Source organism: Castor canadensis, chromosome 17 (assembly GCF_047511655.1).
Source record: "Castor canadensis chromosome 17, mCasCan1.hap1v2, whole genome shotgun sequence".
Classification (NCBI taxonomy): domain Eukaryota; kingdom Metazoa; phylum Chordata; class Mammalia; order Rodentia; family Castoridae; genus Castor; species Castor canadensis.
In genome coordinates, this window is record NC_133402.1 from 49,769,537 (window position 1) to 49,784,885 (window position 15,349).

The window sequence follows — 15,349 nt, forward strand, 5'->3', positions numbered from 1 at the left end:
AGATCGTAGAGCATCTTGGGACAGATGGCAAGTAGCATCCCGGCCTCTCCAGGGAAGGGTTCTGCGGGAGCTTCCCGAGCAATTGCTGCTTTGGATAGGGCAGAAGGCAGCGACGCTGTAAACTGGGCCCTTTACCCGGCAAGAATGAGTGTTGTCCCAAACTAGAGCAGGTACGAGGTGGACCAGTCCTGGACTCCTCACTTCTTTCTGGACAATCAAGACTGAAGTCGCAAGGGAATGGGACAACGGTCCTGATGAGGGACTCCAGGCAGTGCTGGATCCTAAGCTGGCAGCCCATAGTTCCCATATCGAAAGAATGTCCCACCCCTTTCAGCCTTCGATTATGGGTGAACTTGGGAAGATGAACACCTACATCCTGATCCATTAAAGTCACCCACTAACCTTGGCTTTATCCAGGTAAGATCTAATGATCCTCAATTAGGGATAAATATCTTTAACTCTCACCTCCCAGGATCCATCGTACCCGGGACTATCTATAGTAATATTGCAGTTTTGGAGGAACAGAGGCTTCAAAGACCAGGGACTAACAAACCCCTTTTATTATTCCCACATCAGAGAAGTTTATCTTTGAGGTCCTCCCTGAAAAATCAGCAACACCGAGACTCCTCGGAGCTGGAGCAAATCTCCTTAGGGATTTTCACGCTTTTTTTTTTTTTTTCTCTTTCAAAGTAGTATTACTCCCTCTCCCCAGAAGAAACCTTATGCAGAGCCCCATAATAATAAAGCTGATATGTTCCATCTGAAGACAGTGAAGTCCTTTGGGCCTATGTGGAAAGCACAGGTGTCCACAAGTGGTAGGAATCAATACACAGAAGCACAGAACCTTTGTGCAATTCCCACCCTCTCCCCAGCCCAGGGAAGCTCACTTTGGCCATGAGGAAGGTTTGACGCTATAGTGGTTGGCCCTGGGTGGGTTCCAGCTCTACGCCCAAGATAAAACAAAAGGCTCCTTGGTCAGTAAGAGTTGGAACAGCAGCCCTTGAATTCTCAGCTCAGGGGATATTGCTTGCCCCAAACCTAGCCCAGGACATACCACCCACATGGATTTCTAGAGTCCAGAGGATCCTCATCACCAACGTCTAAGAACATACTTGTGGAGGACCTTCACTCTCAGCCTAAGCAACCCACCGAGCAGCAATTACTACCTGTGAACCTGCTCCCAGCCTCTTCCCTCCCCACTGCCTTCCAGGGGCTCCTCCCCGGTAGGACAGAGGAAGCAAAGGCGAGAGGGTGGCCAGAGGCTTTGCAGGGTGACGTTTATTTGCCAGGTTTAGCAGGCACACAGCCCACCAACCTTCACATACCAGAGCAGACCCATAGGCATGCAGGGAGAAGGGCAGGACCACAACGGAGTGCCGAGCAAGGGCGAGGACCAGTGTGGCTGCCTGTCCAGGCTGTGGTAGGGTCTGACAAAGGGCACCTGTCAGGAGCCTCCCTCAGGGAACTGGGAAGTCTTATTCTATTTCCTCATCCCAGCAAAAGCAACTTAACGAGGCTCAGAGGCACCTGGGCCTCTGATAGCAGCAATAGAAATAGAGAAGGAGCCTCTCCATATTGTTGTTGAACTAAGAGCAGAAAATCTGCCCCTGTGAAGGGCAAACCCCCCAGAGCAGACTGTGATGAACAGCCATGCAGCAGGGCCCCCAGGATGGAAAAAAAATTATGGACTGAGCCTGTGTGGGGTGGGCATTTAGGAAGAGCATGGGTATATCATCCCTCCCTGTTTGGCCCAGGATAAGAACCAAGCCAAGCTGGGGCACTGAGTGCCTGGTCTCACTGTCACATTCTAATTGCTCCTCCTTTCCCTTAGAGGTGTATGAGGATCAGAGCACATGGCAACCTAATACAGGACTCAGGAGGGCAAAGAAATAACACAAGGGTCTTAGGAGGGCCTTTCCAGGGACAAAGATGGAAGCTTCTGCCCTCCTACTCATTCTCTCTCACTTCTGAGGACCCCCACAGCTAGAATGCAGTGCCCCTAGCCATGTGACCGATCTTGACTTAAAGCGCACTACCCTAGATTTCTGCATCCTCTATACCAGCCGGTGTCTACTCCTAGAGCAGCCCACACACCACAGGTACACACCTTCATGTGCAGGAGCCTAAGACCGCTGACAGGGCCTCGCTGGAGGACCAGCTCTCAGGGCAAGGCCACTCAATTTAGGGCCCAGGAAAATATAGGGCTTTGCAGGGCCTGTCTCGGGGAATGATAAAGCAGGAAGGGAAGGGAAAGGAGAGCAAGGACCCCCTGAGTATCCCTAAAGCAGCATCCCACAAGAAACAGAAACTGGTGAAGCTAGCATAAGACAGAAAAGCCACAAGGAATCCATGCAGGGGCTGGGGCTGGCCCTGCCTCTGGCCTGCCCACCACTCACACACATATGCAAAGAAGACTGCTCTCCTGTGGCCCCCAGACATGCCCCACTGGGATGGGGGGGCTTGGGGGAGCAAGGGCATCATGCCAGTGACTTATGTACAGTGAGAAGCCCCTCATCTACTCTCCCTCCCTTCTGCCCATCCCTCAAAACCCCCAGCAGGCTGCCCACTCAGCTGGTCTCCTTCCTCTGAAACTCCTGGGCAAAGCCAGCAGATTCTCCCCCTTTACTAGAGGGTGGAGCCTGGCCTGTGGCACCCTCTAGGGCTGTGCTGTCCGGCTGGGCCATAGCCGGCTCAGGGGTGGCAGCTGCCTTGGCAGCTGGTGTGGCACTGCTTTGGATGGTGGGCACCATGCTCTCTTCTGTGGCTGGTGTGGCTCTCCCATCAGTGGCTGGAGTAGCGCTCCTGTCAGTGGCTGGAGTGACACTCCCATCAGTGGCTGGGGTGATGCTTCCATCAGTGGCTGGGGTGACACTGCCATCAGTGGCTGGGGTGGTACTGCCATCTGTGGCTGGAGTGGCACTACGGTCTGCAGAGGCTACATTATCACTCTTGGCAACATGCACAGCATCATCCTCTGTGGCTGCAGTAGCACTGCCCCCAGAGGCTGAGGCGGCTCCACTTGCAGCTGCAGCTATGGCCCCACCTGCAGCCCCAGGGGTAGCAGTGTCTGTGGCTGAGGCAGACTGGGCTGCAGCTGTGCCAGATTGCTCCGGTGCCCGGAGCCGTTTCATGAGGGTGGTCACTCGGACAGCCTTCTGAAAGGAGGATAGTGGAGAAAGGCTCAGGGTGAGGATGGCTGGATCCATTCCTTGGCAATGGCCAAACCCAGCCCCTTCCATGGTGTCCCAGCTGCCTCTCACCACCCAAGGCCAGGAACCCAGCTGCTCAGTATTCCCATTGAAGGTAAATGGGAACTACAGCCACATCTGATGGCCTAAGTTTGTGTTCAGCTGTAGGGGTGTGGTGCAGGCAAGAAACTGTGGGTGCCAGAAGAAGCACTTGGGACAGGGCCAAAAAAGAGAGCCATCAAACCTTACCTTCCACTTGGCCCTGGCAAAGTTCTTTTCAATCTGGGCACAGACACCATCCTTGATGTTCTTATCAGACGCAGCGTTGCCAGAAATCCTAGAAAGGGTACAAGTGGTATGTGCCTTTGTGGAGACTCTGCTCAGCCCTTCCCATGTGGGATCAGAGCCTCTGGGCTGGCCTGAGCTCTGAATGCCCCCACCCATCCAAGGCCTAAAGGATAGAGGCTTCTAGTTATGAGGGGTACAGAAGTCAAGAGAACCCTGGCCTCTCCATCCTTTCCTGGGCCCTGCTCACCATTCATGGGAAATGGCCTCTTCTGCAGTGATGCGCTGGTCTTGCTCCACCTCCATCAGCCTTGTGACCAGGTCTTTGGCTGGGGACAAAGCCAGGGAGGAGCTAGGCATGGGCGCCCCATCTCATTGTCTAGATGTGATGAGTGGACTGGGGGGCAGGAGCAGAATCCAGCAGAAGCAGCTGAGGGCAGTGCCTCCCTCCCTACCACCCTACACTTTCTACCCTCATGCTGGGTACCTCCTCACCTGCCTGAGAAATATCATCCCAGTATGGAGAGTCAAACTCATAGTCACCAGCCAGGATCTTACGGAAGAGATTCTTATCATGGTTCTCATAATCATCTTCTTCTACCTCCTCATAGAAGGGTGGATTGCCTGAAAGCCTGCAAGGGGAATGGTCACCCAGGATGGCCATACACACAGGACCTCATCCCACCCAACTGCAAGTCCACCTGTCTGCCATCCACTCACAGGATGTACATGATGACACCAATGGCCCAGCAGTCCACAGGGCGTCCATACCGTTGCCGGCCTACCACCTCTGGGGCTATAAATACAGTATCCATGTGCTGGTCAGTATCAGATGTGGCCAGGTACAGAACCATCCATACCCACTTTCTGGGAGGAAGGTTGCCCTCCATTCCCAACCCTCCTACCCGCCCCCATCCCTGCTTGCCCAGATACTCTGGGGTCCCACAGGGCTCCTTGATCAGGCCATTCTCCAGCTTAGCTAGGTGAAAGTCGCTGATGACAATCTTTGAGTTCTTCAGTCGATTGTAATAAACTAGGTTCTCCAGCTGCTCCAGCCAAGAATGGCATTATGAGTGGGCAAAAGAAGATATCATAAATTTAGAGGCTGGACCAAGGCCCCGATACGTTGCCCACCCCAGCCCCAACCTGGCTGCCAAGTCACCCATGACTCTGGCCCTGGCCTCACCTTGAGGTTCCTGTGCACAATCTTGAGTGAGTGCAAGTAGGCCACAGCCTCCAGGACCTGCCGCACCACGTTGCTCGTGTCTCGCTCCGAGTAGTAGCCCTGGTCCAGGATCCAGTCAAACACCTCCCTCCCCGTGGCCCTGAGGGACACCAGCCCCTGAGCCCGGTGTGGTCAGGATCGGGGGTAGGGCAGGAACATTTGGGAGGGCTGCCTGCACCAGGCAGCTGGCTGGGCAAGGCACAGGGACTTGGGACCCCAAAGGTCCAGAAAGGGGGGGGCTTTCCTTAGCTGCAAACAGAGGGACAAGTAAAGGCCTTAGGGATTGGGGAATTTTGGGACCTCAGACCCACACTCACAGCTCCAGGAAGATGAAGTATTCCTTGCGGGTCACAAACACATCTACCAGTTGCAGAATGTTGGGATGCTTCACCCTGGCAGCAGGAGGAGGAACCAGTAGTTAGGACTGGGAGAGGTTCTGGTCATTGAAGTGGCCACAGAAGACTAACTGGCCAAAGGCAGGTACTGCCTTAAGCCTCCTGCCCGTAAGCCCTTTCCTACTACCTCTATCCCACTCTACCTCCAAGCCTCACACTCACATCTTGAGGATGCCGATCTCATTCTTGGCTGCCTTCCGCACCTTGCGACCATCTCGCTTCTGGAATTTCTTGCAGGTGTGCAGTTTGCCAGTCGTCTTGTCCTTGGCCCGGAAGATTTCACAGAACTCCTCGCTGCAGCAAGAGGTACTCTGTTCAGCCCTGGCCTTAGCATAAGGTATATTCCTCTCCCTTCTCCCCAGCCCTTGCCTACCCACCGCCTTTGCCCAACAGGCCCAGCACTCACGTCTTGATGACCTGTCCCAAATCATATCTGTCAGTCACCTCTGATGGCTGGTTATAGTTCTTCTTGTCACCCAGAGTCACACACCCAAACGGCATTGCCAGGCTCTAAGCTGTAGGAAGGATGGGGTCTGGTCAGCTGTACTACTCTTCATTTCTCCCCACAACATTGAATCTGCCTTTGGAAAACCCGAGCCTGGCTCAGGCCAAGCCAGGCTTAGAGATGGCACCAGCAGGGGCTGCCTGAGGATAGGCAGACATAGACTTAAACTGGTTTTCTGGCCACACATCCAGTCATTCAATGTGGTTGGCTAAACTACAACAGCCTCCAACTAAGGAAAAATACACTAAGCTGACATATCAGGGGATAGTTTTGCATTATACACACTTAAAAGCAATAATCAAAAAAATTCTTTAAATTTCAGCTATTTCCCAGACGAAGGGGCTGAAATCACCCATTCACCAAATATTTATCTCTGAAGATCTGGAGATCCCAAGTTTTGGGGAAGATGTGGAAAACAAGAACACTGCTAATAGAGGGCAGCTCTCCCCATTGAAAACCAGTTTGGTTAAACAAACATGCCCTGTGTAATCCTAAATATTTGCTCCACAGAAATGCATATGTTTGTGCCTCAGAACACTTGTATAAGTATGCTCCTATAGTGTCCATATCCATAATTGCCAAAAGTTGGAAACAGCATAAATATTTATCACCAGCAGAATGTATTGTGATAGAGTCATACAGATGAATATTATACTGCAATGAAAATAAAGGAACTACAGATAATGGTTCCTTCCAAGAGAATGGAGGGTAGTGATTGAGTTAGGACAGTGAGAGGTGGGGGGGGGGCTCTGGAGGGACTGTTTCTGAACCTAAGTGGTAGTTACATAGGTGTGTGCTTGATAATTACATGTAAATGTGTACATCTAAATTTTTGAGAGATTCCCAAATTTTTCTTGTATTTCAAAAATTTTAAGAATAATTAGGGCCATCCATACTAAAGTATACTAGCTGGCTATTGAAAAGAATAAAGTACACCAATATAAGACAGTTAAGTGAAAAAGCAAGGGATAGGATAGTAAGCAGAGGGTGAAGCTATTTGAGTAAGTTTTAAAAGTTCATAAAGTGGTGTGCACTCACAAACTTTTCACAAAAGACACCAAAAGAAATAAGAGTTCTCTTTGGGACAAAAAATTGGACGTTGAAGGGGCAAATTTATACTTTGTGTTTGTTTGTTTGAGACAGAGCCTGCCTTTGGCTCCTGAGTGCTGGGACTACCACTGCTGACCTTTTTTGTTTGTTTTTCTTTTTTTTGGTGGTACTGGTATTCAAACTCAGGACCTTGAGCTTGCTAGACAGACACTCCAGGCTGTTTGTTTTATTGAGACAGAATCTTGCTATATAGCACAGATTGATTTCAAACTCACTTTGTAACCCAGGCTGGCCTTGAACTCACAGTTCTCCTACCACAGTCTCCTGAGTGCTGGGATTATAGGCATGTTCTACCATGCCCAGCTGATTTATACCTTTTGCTTATTAATATTCTGTTAGAACTTTTACTATGATTACTTTGATTGATTTAGTAAATACTGCACTCAGGCATGGTGTCTGGGGCATTCCTCAGCAGGAGAAGTTCCAATCTGGGTGGAGAGGCAGTATTAAGGATAGACCTTGGAGAGGAAGGATTTGTCAGAAGTAATGCAGGGGTGATGGTCAGGAAAAGCAACGCAAGTCTGCCGAGTGCTTTACTACCAGAGCCTACAGGAATCCAGGTATGAGGCCCCCGACCAGCTACAGCTGGCTTAGTGCACTCCAGGCACTCTGTGCACCTGCAGCACAGTGCCCCACAGGTTGGCAACTCTGCCAGTTACAGCCCAATCTTCAACTGTGGTGCTGGGCACTGACTCCAGCATCCAAAGGAAAAGGCACTAGCTGCTCTTGTTCAGAGGTGGGAGGAGAGGGGTGGTTGTGTCTAGACCTTTACAGACCTGGTTGGTGTGAACCTATAACTATAGCAAGCTCTGCACTGAGGCTGCACTGAAACTACTCTGCCTCTCTGACTGTGCAGGTGCTCCCTCCGTACTAACCAGCAGTACTTGCTGTATATGGGACCTGGGTTGGGGCCTTGGGTACCTAGATGCTACCCAAAGGCCCTCACAGCCTTCGGGTAACGGAGAAAGGAGGAAGCCATTCCTAATGGGAGTAGTTGGTAAGAGGGACTCTGACAGCTGGGGCCAAAAGCCAGGACCCAGACAAGTCTCATGGGTAGCTCTGTTAATCACTTCCCCCCAGACAAAGGCCAGCCACCCAATTCCCAGGGGTCACAGCCCTGGAAGTCCTCCCTCAAATGTGCCCTCAGCACTAAGAAAGAAATTCCACAACTCCTTAATCTGGATTGCTTGGGCTTAGGGAATACAAATACATTTCATCAGTGTGATTCAAGTCAGGGCTTAAGCCATCTAGTGAAACATTGCAGAGGCAAACAAAAGAGGCTTTGAAGACATCACCGACTGTGTTTCTTTGCCACCATAGCCACATCCCTGCTCCTGAATTTGCTTGGGAGGAGCATGTGGCTGGAATCCCATTCTCATAGCTCAGAACAAAGTATCCACCACTGCTAATCACCCATCTTCATGCCATGATATCTGAGGGAGGACTGCATTGGTCTTTATCCACTCTAATGGGCAGTGATTACACTCCTGGGGTGGAATCTGAGGGCCATAAACTGGGCAGAAGGGTGGTACCTCAGCCTGCAGCTCTCCCAGGAAGGCAGACAGGGACATGAACCCCTCCTCTGTGCTTTCCTTAAACCATTACATCTGACACAAATGCCCTTCCCCCAAAGCTTCCCATCAGAATCCTATTTGTCACAGCAGATTTATTTATAACATTAAAAAAAAAATCAGCAAGTACTTAAATGTCCAACAACAGGTGACTCTCCAGCTCGACTGTGTCCACTCAATGGCAGGAAGTGTGGGCACTGGCAAGGGCACTACCCACTTTGGCATCCCTTGGAACAGCCTCCACATGACCAAAATGTTGAGATCAGGGCTGGATCTTTTCTTTGTGATTTCTGACATTATAAGGTTGTCTGTACAACAAATTGTCTAAAACAATCCTGATGCTCCAAGTCAGATGTAAAATGGCCCTTCCCTGAGAACCTCCACCCCCCTCCCCATTCCAACAGCTCTTGCCATAGCCTCTGCCAGTATGGCGTGGGTGGGAGGTTTTGTGTACGCCTGTCTCTGATCCTGGTCCCAGCTTTTGACTACGCATATGCACTCATACCCACAGGAATCCACAGCTAGTCTTAGGGGCTCTCTCATGGAAAGCTTATAGTAACATCACCCTGAAGCCATGTCCTATAGGCCTCAGTGTTGGAATGGATCTGCCTCACCTCCTAATATGGCTGCCTGGATCTCATCCAATTACTACCCTCCTCACCAGTCTAACTGAACTCACTTATACCTATAGACCTGGTTCCAAGGTGAAGAGAGGAGAAAGAGGTGCCATGCTTCCAAATAGCACCTTCATCCCTTCCACCCCCACCCACTCCACCATCTACTGCTCTATGGAAGGCTATGGGTTGTGTGTACCAAGTTCCTGGAGCTTGTCTGTAACAAAAGGGACCCTGGCCCCAAAGCTGAAGGAGCAGCCAAGTGATAGCAGTGATAGCTCCAAGAATGGTAGGAGGACAGGCAGACCCCCATAGCCCAGACCCAACACCAAACAATAAAGAGCTCTCCTTCCAGTGACACAGAACCTGGACTCTACCTCAGGTCAGATCCACATTGGCCCAAAAAGGGCACAGGAGCCCCACAGCAGCTATTTTCCTAGAGACATGGCTCCCTTCCTTCTCTGCAGAGGAAATAAGCGGTGTGTCCCAAAGGGAGTTTGAGGGCAATGCAGAGCCTGGCTCTGCCACTGCCCTTCACTCTAGCTGGCTCTGGGAACCTGAAGGCCCAGCCCTTCCCAGTTAGTACCTGATCCTGGGACCTCAGGGATTACAGCCTTAGGCAGCCCTGAGGGAGCTTCTGTCCCTTGGTGCCTTAGTAATGCAGGGTCCCCTAGGGGTTCAACTGCATCTTTAGTCAAGTCTAACCCAGGGGAAGCCCAAGTGGAACAGGTCAAAAGGCCCCACATAAGGGTCCTTTCCCCTAACCCCCTGGGGTCAATCTGGTTCAGGCCTCACCTTTCATAGGCCATAAGCAGAGTTTCCTGCTGCCCTATCTCCTGCCATACGGAGCTCTAGAGCTTGCAGTAAATCTCCAGAGGCCAGCATGGGCCTGGAGGCCTCCCAACGACTGTAGGCAACACCTCCCAATTTAGTGGCAGCTGTGAACACCAGCCTGCAGGCACCCCCTCCCTTCCTCTGCTCTCCTCAGGGACTAGGGTTTGGTTTCTTGCTGCAATGGACATGCCCAGATCCAAGCCCTGTTTAGCAATCATAGCTGAGACCTCAGAAACTTCCTCACAGAATCTGGTAGCAGGAAACAGAGACAAGTTTCTAGTCCACTATGCAACTGCTTCAAAAGACTGGACAGGGGGCTGCCCTCTCTGGGCACCAGCTGAATCACCATCAACAGTTCCTGGGGCTTACTCGCTCCACTTAGCAAAGGAGTATGGTCTCCCCTATTCTTGGGCATGGGCTTGCAATCCAGTGCTAGCTCCAAAAAGTTCAGCCGTTAACATGCATGCAGAAGCAAGAGCCAGGGCTGGTGGAGTGGCTCAGAGGTAAAGCGTCTGCCTAGCAAGTGTGAGGCCCTGAGTTCAAACCCCAGTACCACTAAAAAAAAAAAAAAAAAAAAAAGCAAGAGCCAACTGCCCCTGGCCTCAAGACCTGGAGTCCCAATCTTTGAAGCCCAAAAGAGAATCCACTGGAGGCCCTCTTTCCCTCTGGTTGGAGGAGGGGAACTACAGAGGAAGGCACTGGAGTGAAGTGTTGATATAAGGATGGAAGTTTTAAAACAAGGGGAGGGGGAGGGAAGAGGTGTCTGTCAGGTTCTTTCTTCAAGAACTTCCTGACACTTTGTCCTGTCTTCTGCCCCATACCCTGGTCCCTAACAAAGAAGGGGAGGTGGGGAGACTGAGAGATTTAAAGTCTCTCTATTAAATAGAGAGGCAGAGACACAGAAAGGCAAAGGCAGAATCTGTAATGGAAGAGGAGCAAGGAGGCAACAGACTAAAAAGCACACAGACCAAAGGGTATGTAGGCAGGGGGTTGTGAAGGGGTCTCAGGGTGCTCAGCAGTGCTCTTAAGGCCTCCATGGCCATGAGCACTGAACCTCTGGGCCAGGACTACTGGTATCTGAACTTCCAAGACTGAACCCTCCTGTATCACCCAAACATACACTGATCTTGGCGTGGGAGACATAGCAAAAAGAGGTCAGCTTCTTGGGGCCTCTTGGTGGGGAAGAGGACAGCTGTTGCAATCTCCCAGTCTCTCTCCCTATCATTATGGCAATTTAGATAAGGGAAATCCAACATGTTGAAGGCACAAGCATGGGAGGATGGAAATGAGGCTCAGAGACCTGCCTGCTTCCCTTTATAATCCTTCCCAGCTGGTCCAGCTGAACCCAGGGCACCTCTTGTAGCTCAGCTTCATCCTGTCACCAATTCCCTATTCCCCACCCCCACCCTCCCACCGCAGATCTTGTCAGGAGGACCAAAAACAGCACGGCAAGCAACCCAGAAACAGAATAACAACTGCATTACACCACCTCTCCCCATGCCTCAGTTTCCCTGTACAAAGATCATAGTCTTCTCCCATGGCAGAGGACTGTCCATCTGCCTGTGAGTGATGGCCAGGGCATAGGGCTAGAGAGGAGGGCCAGCTGCAGATATGTGTAAAGTCCGCTTCCAGCACTTGGGATTCCACACAAAATGATGAAAGGAAGACCCTTGCCCCACCCTGGGAACCATCCGCACTCGGAGGGGAGTGAAGACACAAATTTACCAGTTGAAGAAACTGAGGCCCAGAAGTCACTGAATCTGGCAGGAATCAATTCTGAGGGGAAAGGGAGGAGAGCACCAGGTCTCCAAAGGTGGTCTTGGGGTGCTCAAAGCTGAACTTGAGGTGGGGGTACTGTGCAGATGGGCTAGACTAGTGCAGACTGAGCTTTTGGTGAGGGAAAAAAGGGCCCTGTTCTCTAGGAAGGAACCTGGTGGAGCAGGCTCTGCCTGGAGGTGCGGACAAAAGCAGTTGGCAGAGCTTTGGGGGGCTGGGAGTCAAAAGCCCAGGGTCTCTGCCAGACAGTACAAGCTGGGGAAGGTAGAAGCTCGCCCTCTGTCTCCCCTACCCCAACCAGGGACTCTGCTCTCTACCATGGTGCCTCCCTGACCCCCTTCCCCAATGCTGCTGGTTCGCCCCCGCTGGCACAGCAACACACATGCGGGAGGCACACGTGTGAGCACCAAGTCCCGCACCTCCGAGCAGGAACATGTGCGCCCCGCACCCACACTAAGCACGTGGGTCCGTGCACTGGACCCCCAACTAGCCCTCAGGAGAGGGGTTGGAAGCCGTAACTTGGCTAAGGGGCTACTGATTCACAGGGCTTGGAACCTCCTCCCCCAACCCCGCAGCAGCCCCGCCCAACCCCCTCTGGGATGTCGCCCATAAAGAACTCTCCGTTGTCATGGAAATTAGTGACTGCTGAACCGGAGGGTGGGGGCCCAGGGGCAGTTGGGAGGGGCTGGAGGCGGCACTGGGAGCGGGGAGGAACGGCTCAGCCCTTGGCCCCTATCCTCACGGGGCACTACGGATCTTCAAGGGCTCATGTTGGCACAATTTGGAGCCGCAGAGGCTTCCCCTGGGACCCCTGGGCCATCCGAGGTAAAGGGGAACTTTAGCCCGACCCCGCATGCCACCCGCTGGATCTGCAGAGTCCGCGCGAGGTGCCCCCGCTGGGACCCCGAACCCTCTCTGCGCTCCCGCGCACTCTGCGCCCCAAATCTCTAGTCAGGAAAACAATCCCCCAAGGCCCCCTCAACGTGCGTCCAGGAGGCGCCCGCCCCCCAGGCCCAGCCCTCCCTGCCTCGCACCTGCAACGCTGGTCTGTCACAGGGAGGCAGCGATCGCGGGCTCAGCAGGGCGCCGAGGGTTCCGGGGGCGGCGTTCAGAATCCGCTCCGGGCACGCGGGGCAGACGCGGCGCCAGCTGCAGCCGCTTCGGCTCGCGAACCTCCAGCATCGCCAGTCGCTCTCCGGCAGTGGATTCGCACCCCGGGCCGGGGGCGGGCTGGGGGCGGGGCCTCTTAAGCAGGGCCCGCCCCCACCCTGGCGGAACTGGAGACTGGAATCCCACTCTAGGGAGGGCGCACGCGGGTTAGCGGTGAAGCTGGTGAGAACTCACTAGGCTCTCATCGGCTCCCTTAGGCCCTCATACTCCCAACCTGGCAACAGGAGCGGGAAGGCCTTTCCTATGCCCGATGTAGGGGGTTCAGAGGTGGGGAGTTGGAAAAAAACCTGAGTCCTAGAGCTACATAGAAGTCTCTTGGCTGGCAGTAGTCTCCAGGGACCGGAGCCCTGCCCAGCTCCCCAAACCTGACCCAAAGCACTGGACCCACTTAGAGGAATCACATGGGCAGTTGCTAGGCCATCCCTTAGCTAGGAGCAGTAAACGCAGGTGTGTGTGTGCGAGTGGTCAGAGGATAACACAATGAGGGCTCCAGACTACCCTTCTCCCAACCCTAGCAAGGCCAAAGTCTTTCCCAACCTTAAGTCCCAACTAGGGTGGCCGTCCAGTCTGCCCCATTCTGTATGGCTCTGAATTTTCCAAAATATAAAAGTTATCTATGATGTGGTACGGGCTCTGCTTTTCTTCCCAATCTAATCACCCTCAAACACTTCATGAAGCAGCATCACCCAGGTGGCCTGGGCTGGAAAATGGGGGCTATTGAACTGTGGCACTCAGGTGTCCCACTAGGCTTGGTCCCTTATTGGAGGGAGGAAGCGCAGAACTGCTAGGAAGCCACATTGCATAAAGTCCTTAGCTATGTTTCTGTCCTTTGTCAGGGAGGCACATGGACCCAATACCTGCCCCACTACCCTCACAAATCCTGAGTATCAAAAGCTCAGATTTAGGCCTTTTGGTGTCTGGAGATGGGCTCCAACTCCCACCCTATTCTTCCCAGTGAGCCTCTTTACATTGCCCTGGCAGGAAAGGGGTCATTCTCAAATCCTCAACCATGTTGAGTAGGGGTCTCCTGCATGGCTACCCAGGGCTGATGACAGGAAGAACTGTCCAAATAAAGTTGGGGCTGGAAAGCTGAGAAATGACTGTCTCAAATAAGAAGCCTCAATATCTTCCTCCAGAGGAGTATTAAGGTGCCCTTTACATCCTTCCCTGGCTTTAGGTCACCTCCTCTAGGCCAGGCGCCACTGCCTCTGGGCTTCCTGGGTTCTGGGTGGTCTTGGTCATGGTACCCACACCACTGCTGGATAGGATCTCCTGGCAAGCTGGGCATGTGCAGGCAGAGCCTATTTTTCATCTCAGTATGCTCAGCTAATGTCTACAGAATGAATGAGTGAATGGCCTGGCACTCAGTCCTTCCTGTCATCTGCCTACTCTTTAACACAATGGGCCTCTGAGTTATTTAGGGGAGCCAAGCCATGGCTTGCTGACCCCACGTGCGGTACGTTTTCTATAATTCCTGAGAATCATGTCTATCCAGGCATGGGGGTAGGGGAGCAAGAAGAAACTGGAATGGGGATTTATAGGCAGGGGAAGGGGTGGCTCCTTAGAGCGTTGCCTGCTGCTGGCAGTACTCCATCTCTTCTTGGTCCTGTGCACACTGTGTGCATGTGGGTGACAGCACGTGGCAGGATGTGTGTGCACACGTGTATGCTCTCTTATGCCAAGGGAGATGGCAACAGCACAGTGTATGCACTGGTGCCCAGGGGCACGTGTGTCTGCATTCCATGTGCACTCAGGCATGCTTGCTGGCACGTGTGCAAGTATGCTGTAGCTAGTTCCTAGAGCTGTGGGTCCCCTTCCTCCCTGACTCAAGTCTCAAGATTGTGGAGGCTGAATTAGGCTGTGAGAGTAAAACAAGGGAAGGAACTGGACCATGCCCAGGGGAGAGTGGGCAGAATCATAATGACCATACATCATTGGCTGTTTCCAAGGTCCCCACCAGGGCAGCCCCTTCCTTTCAGGTGTGTGTGAGGGTACACAACTCTTTGTCATTTGTTGAGGGCAATTTGAAAGCACGGTTTGTCCCTCAGCCTCCATTCAGGGAGACACAGGCAAGGTAGGACCAGCTCCAGTGTTTAAGCTTCAGCCTCCAGCTACCCTCTAGGCAGGGGGTAGTAACACCAGCCAAATGCCATCCTTGCAGCTCTTCTAAGTCATGGACTGGGACAACCTCAAGCTTTGTTTCTGCCTTTCCTATTCAAAGTCAGACAGGGTCAGGGGACAGACATGGTGGAAGTCCCTTCAGCACACAGTAGAGTTTGAAACAGGAGCAAAGGTAGTTGACATTGGCATTGCTCAGTGGCTTCTGTATGAATCCTCCTGAGGACTACCTGGCCACCCTGCAGAAAGAAGCTGCAGACTGGAGACTAGGGAGGAGAAGGAAGCTCAGAATTTATAGTTCTAGCTCCCAGCAAAGCTAGGAAGTCAAAGGGGCAGTAAGACGTGAGCTTCAATATCCACAGAGTCTACAGAGCAGGCCAGAGCCACATTCCCCAGCTCAGGTCATGCCTCCCATCCAGGATCTGGAACTTGTATGTCCTCTTCACTCCTTTCCTTGGGTACCAAAGGCCAGTACTTCTATGTCCTTATACTCTGGCTAGTTGACAAAGCCCCTACTAACTCTGGTAGAGCTCCAGCCAAGGTTAAAACTCTAGGAGG

The 15,349-nt window shown here is 52.5% G+C and overlaps 1 protein-coding gene and 1 long non-coding RNA gene across 2 annotated transcripts; one reads left to right on the forward strand and one right to left on the reverse strand.

Annotated features, from left to right (window-relative positions):
* The first annotated feature begins 15 nt into the window (after positions 1-15).
* Positions 16-12,010, forward strand: LOC109692692 (uncharacterized). Its single transcript, XR_002212971.2, has 4 exons — positions 16-417; positions 4,085-4,294; positions 5,331-5,430; positions 5,921-12,010. It is a non-coding gene; the product is annotated as an uncharacterized lncRNA (long non-coding RNA).
* Positions 1,261-12,724, reverse strand: Camkv (CaM kinase like vesicle associated). Its single transcript, XM_020173465.2, has 11 exons — positions 12,538-12,724; positions 5,500-5,608; positions 5,256-5,387; positions 5,016-5,090; positions 4,660-4,798; positions 4,399-4,519; positions 4,194-4,269; positions 3,969-4,105; positions 3,724-3,802; positions 3,438-3,525; positions 1,261-3,155 (listed from the first exon to the last, which is right to left on the reverse strand). The coding sequence occupies exons 2-11, from the start codon at positions 5,592-5,594 to the stop codon at positions 2,568-2,570; spliced, it is 1,530 nt and encodes a 509-aa protein (XP_020029054.1). The 5' UTR covers positions 5,595-5,608; positions 12,538-12,724; the 3' UTR covers positions 1,261-2,567.
* Between the last annotated feature and the right edge of the window lie 2,625 nt (positions 12,725-15,349).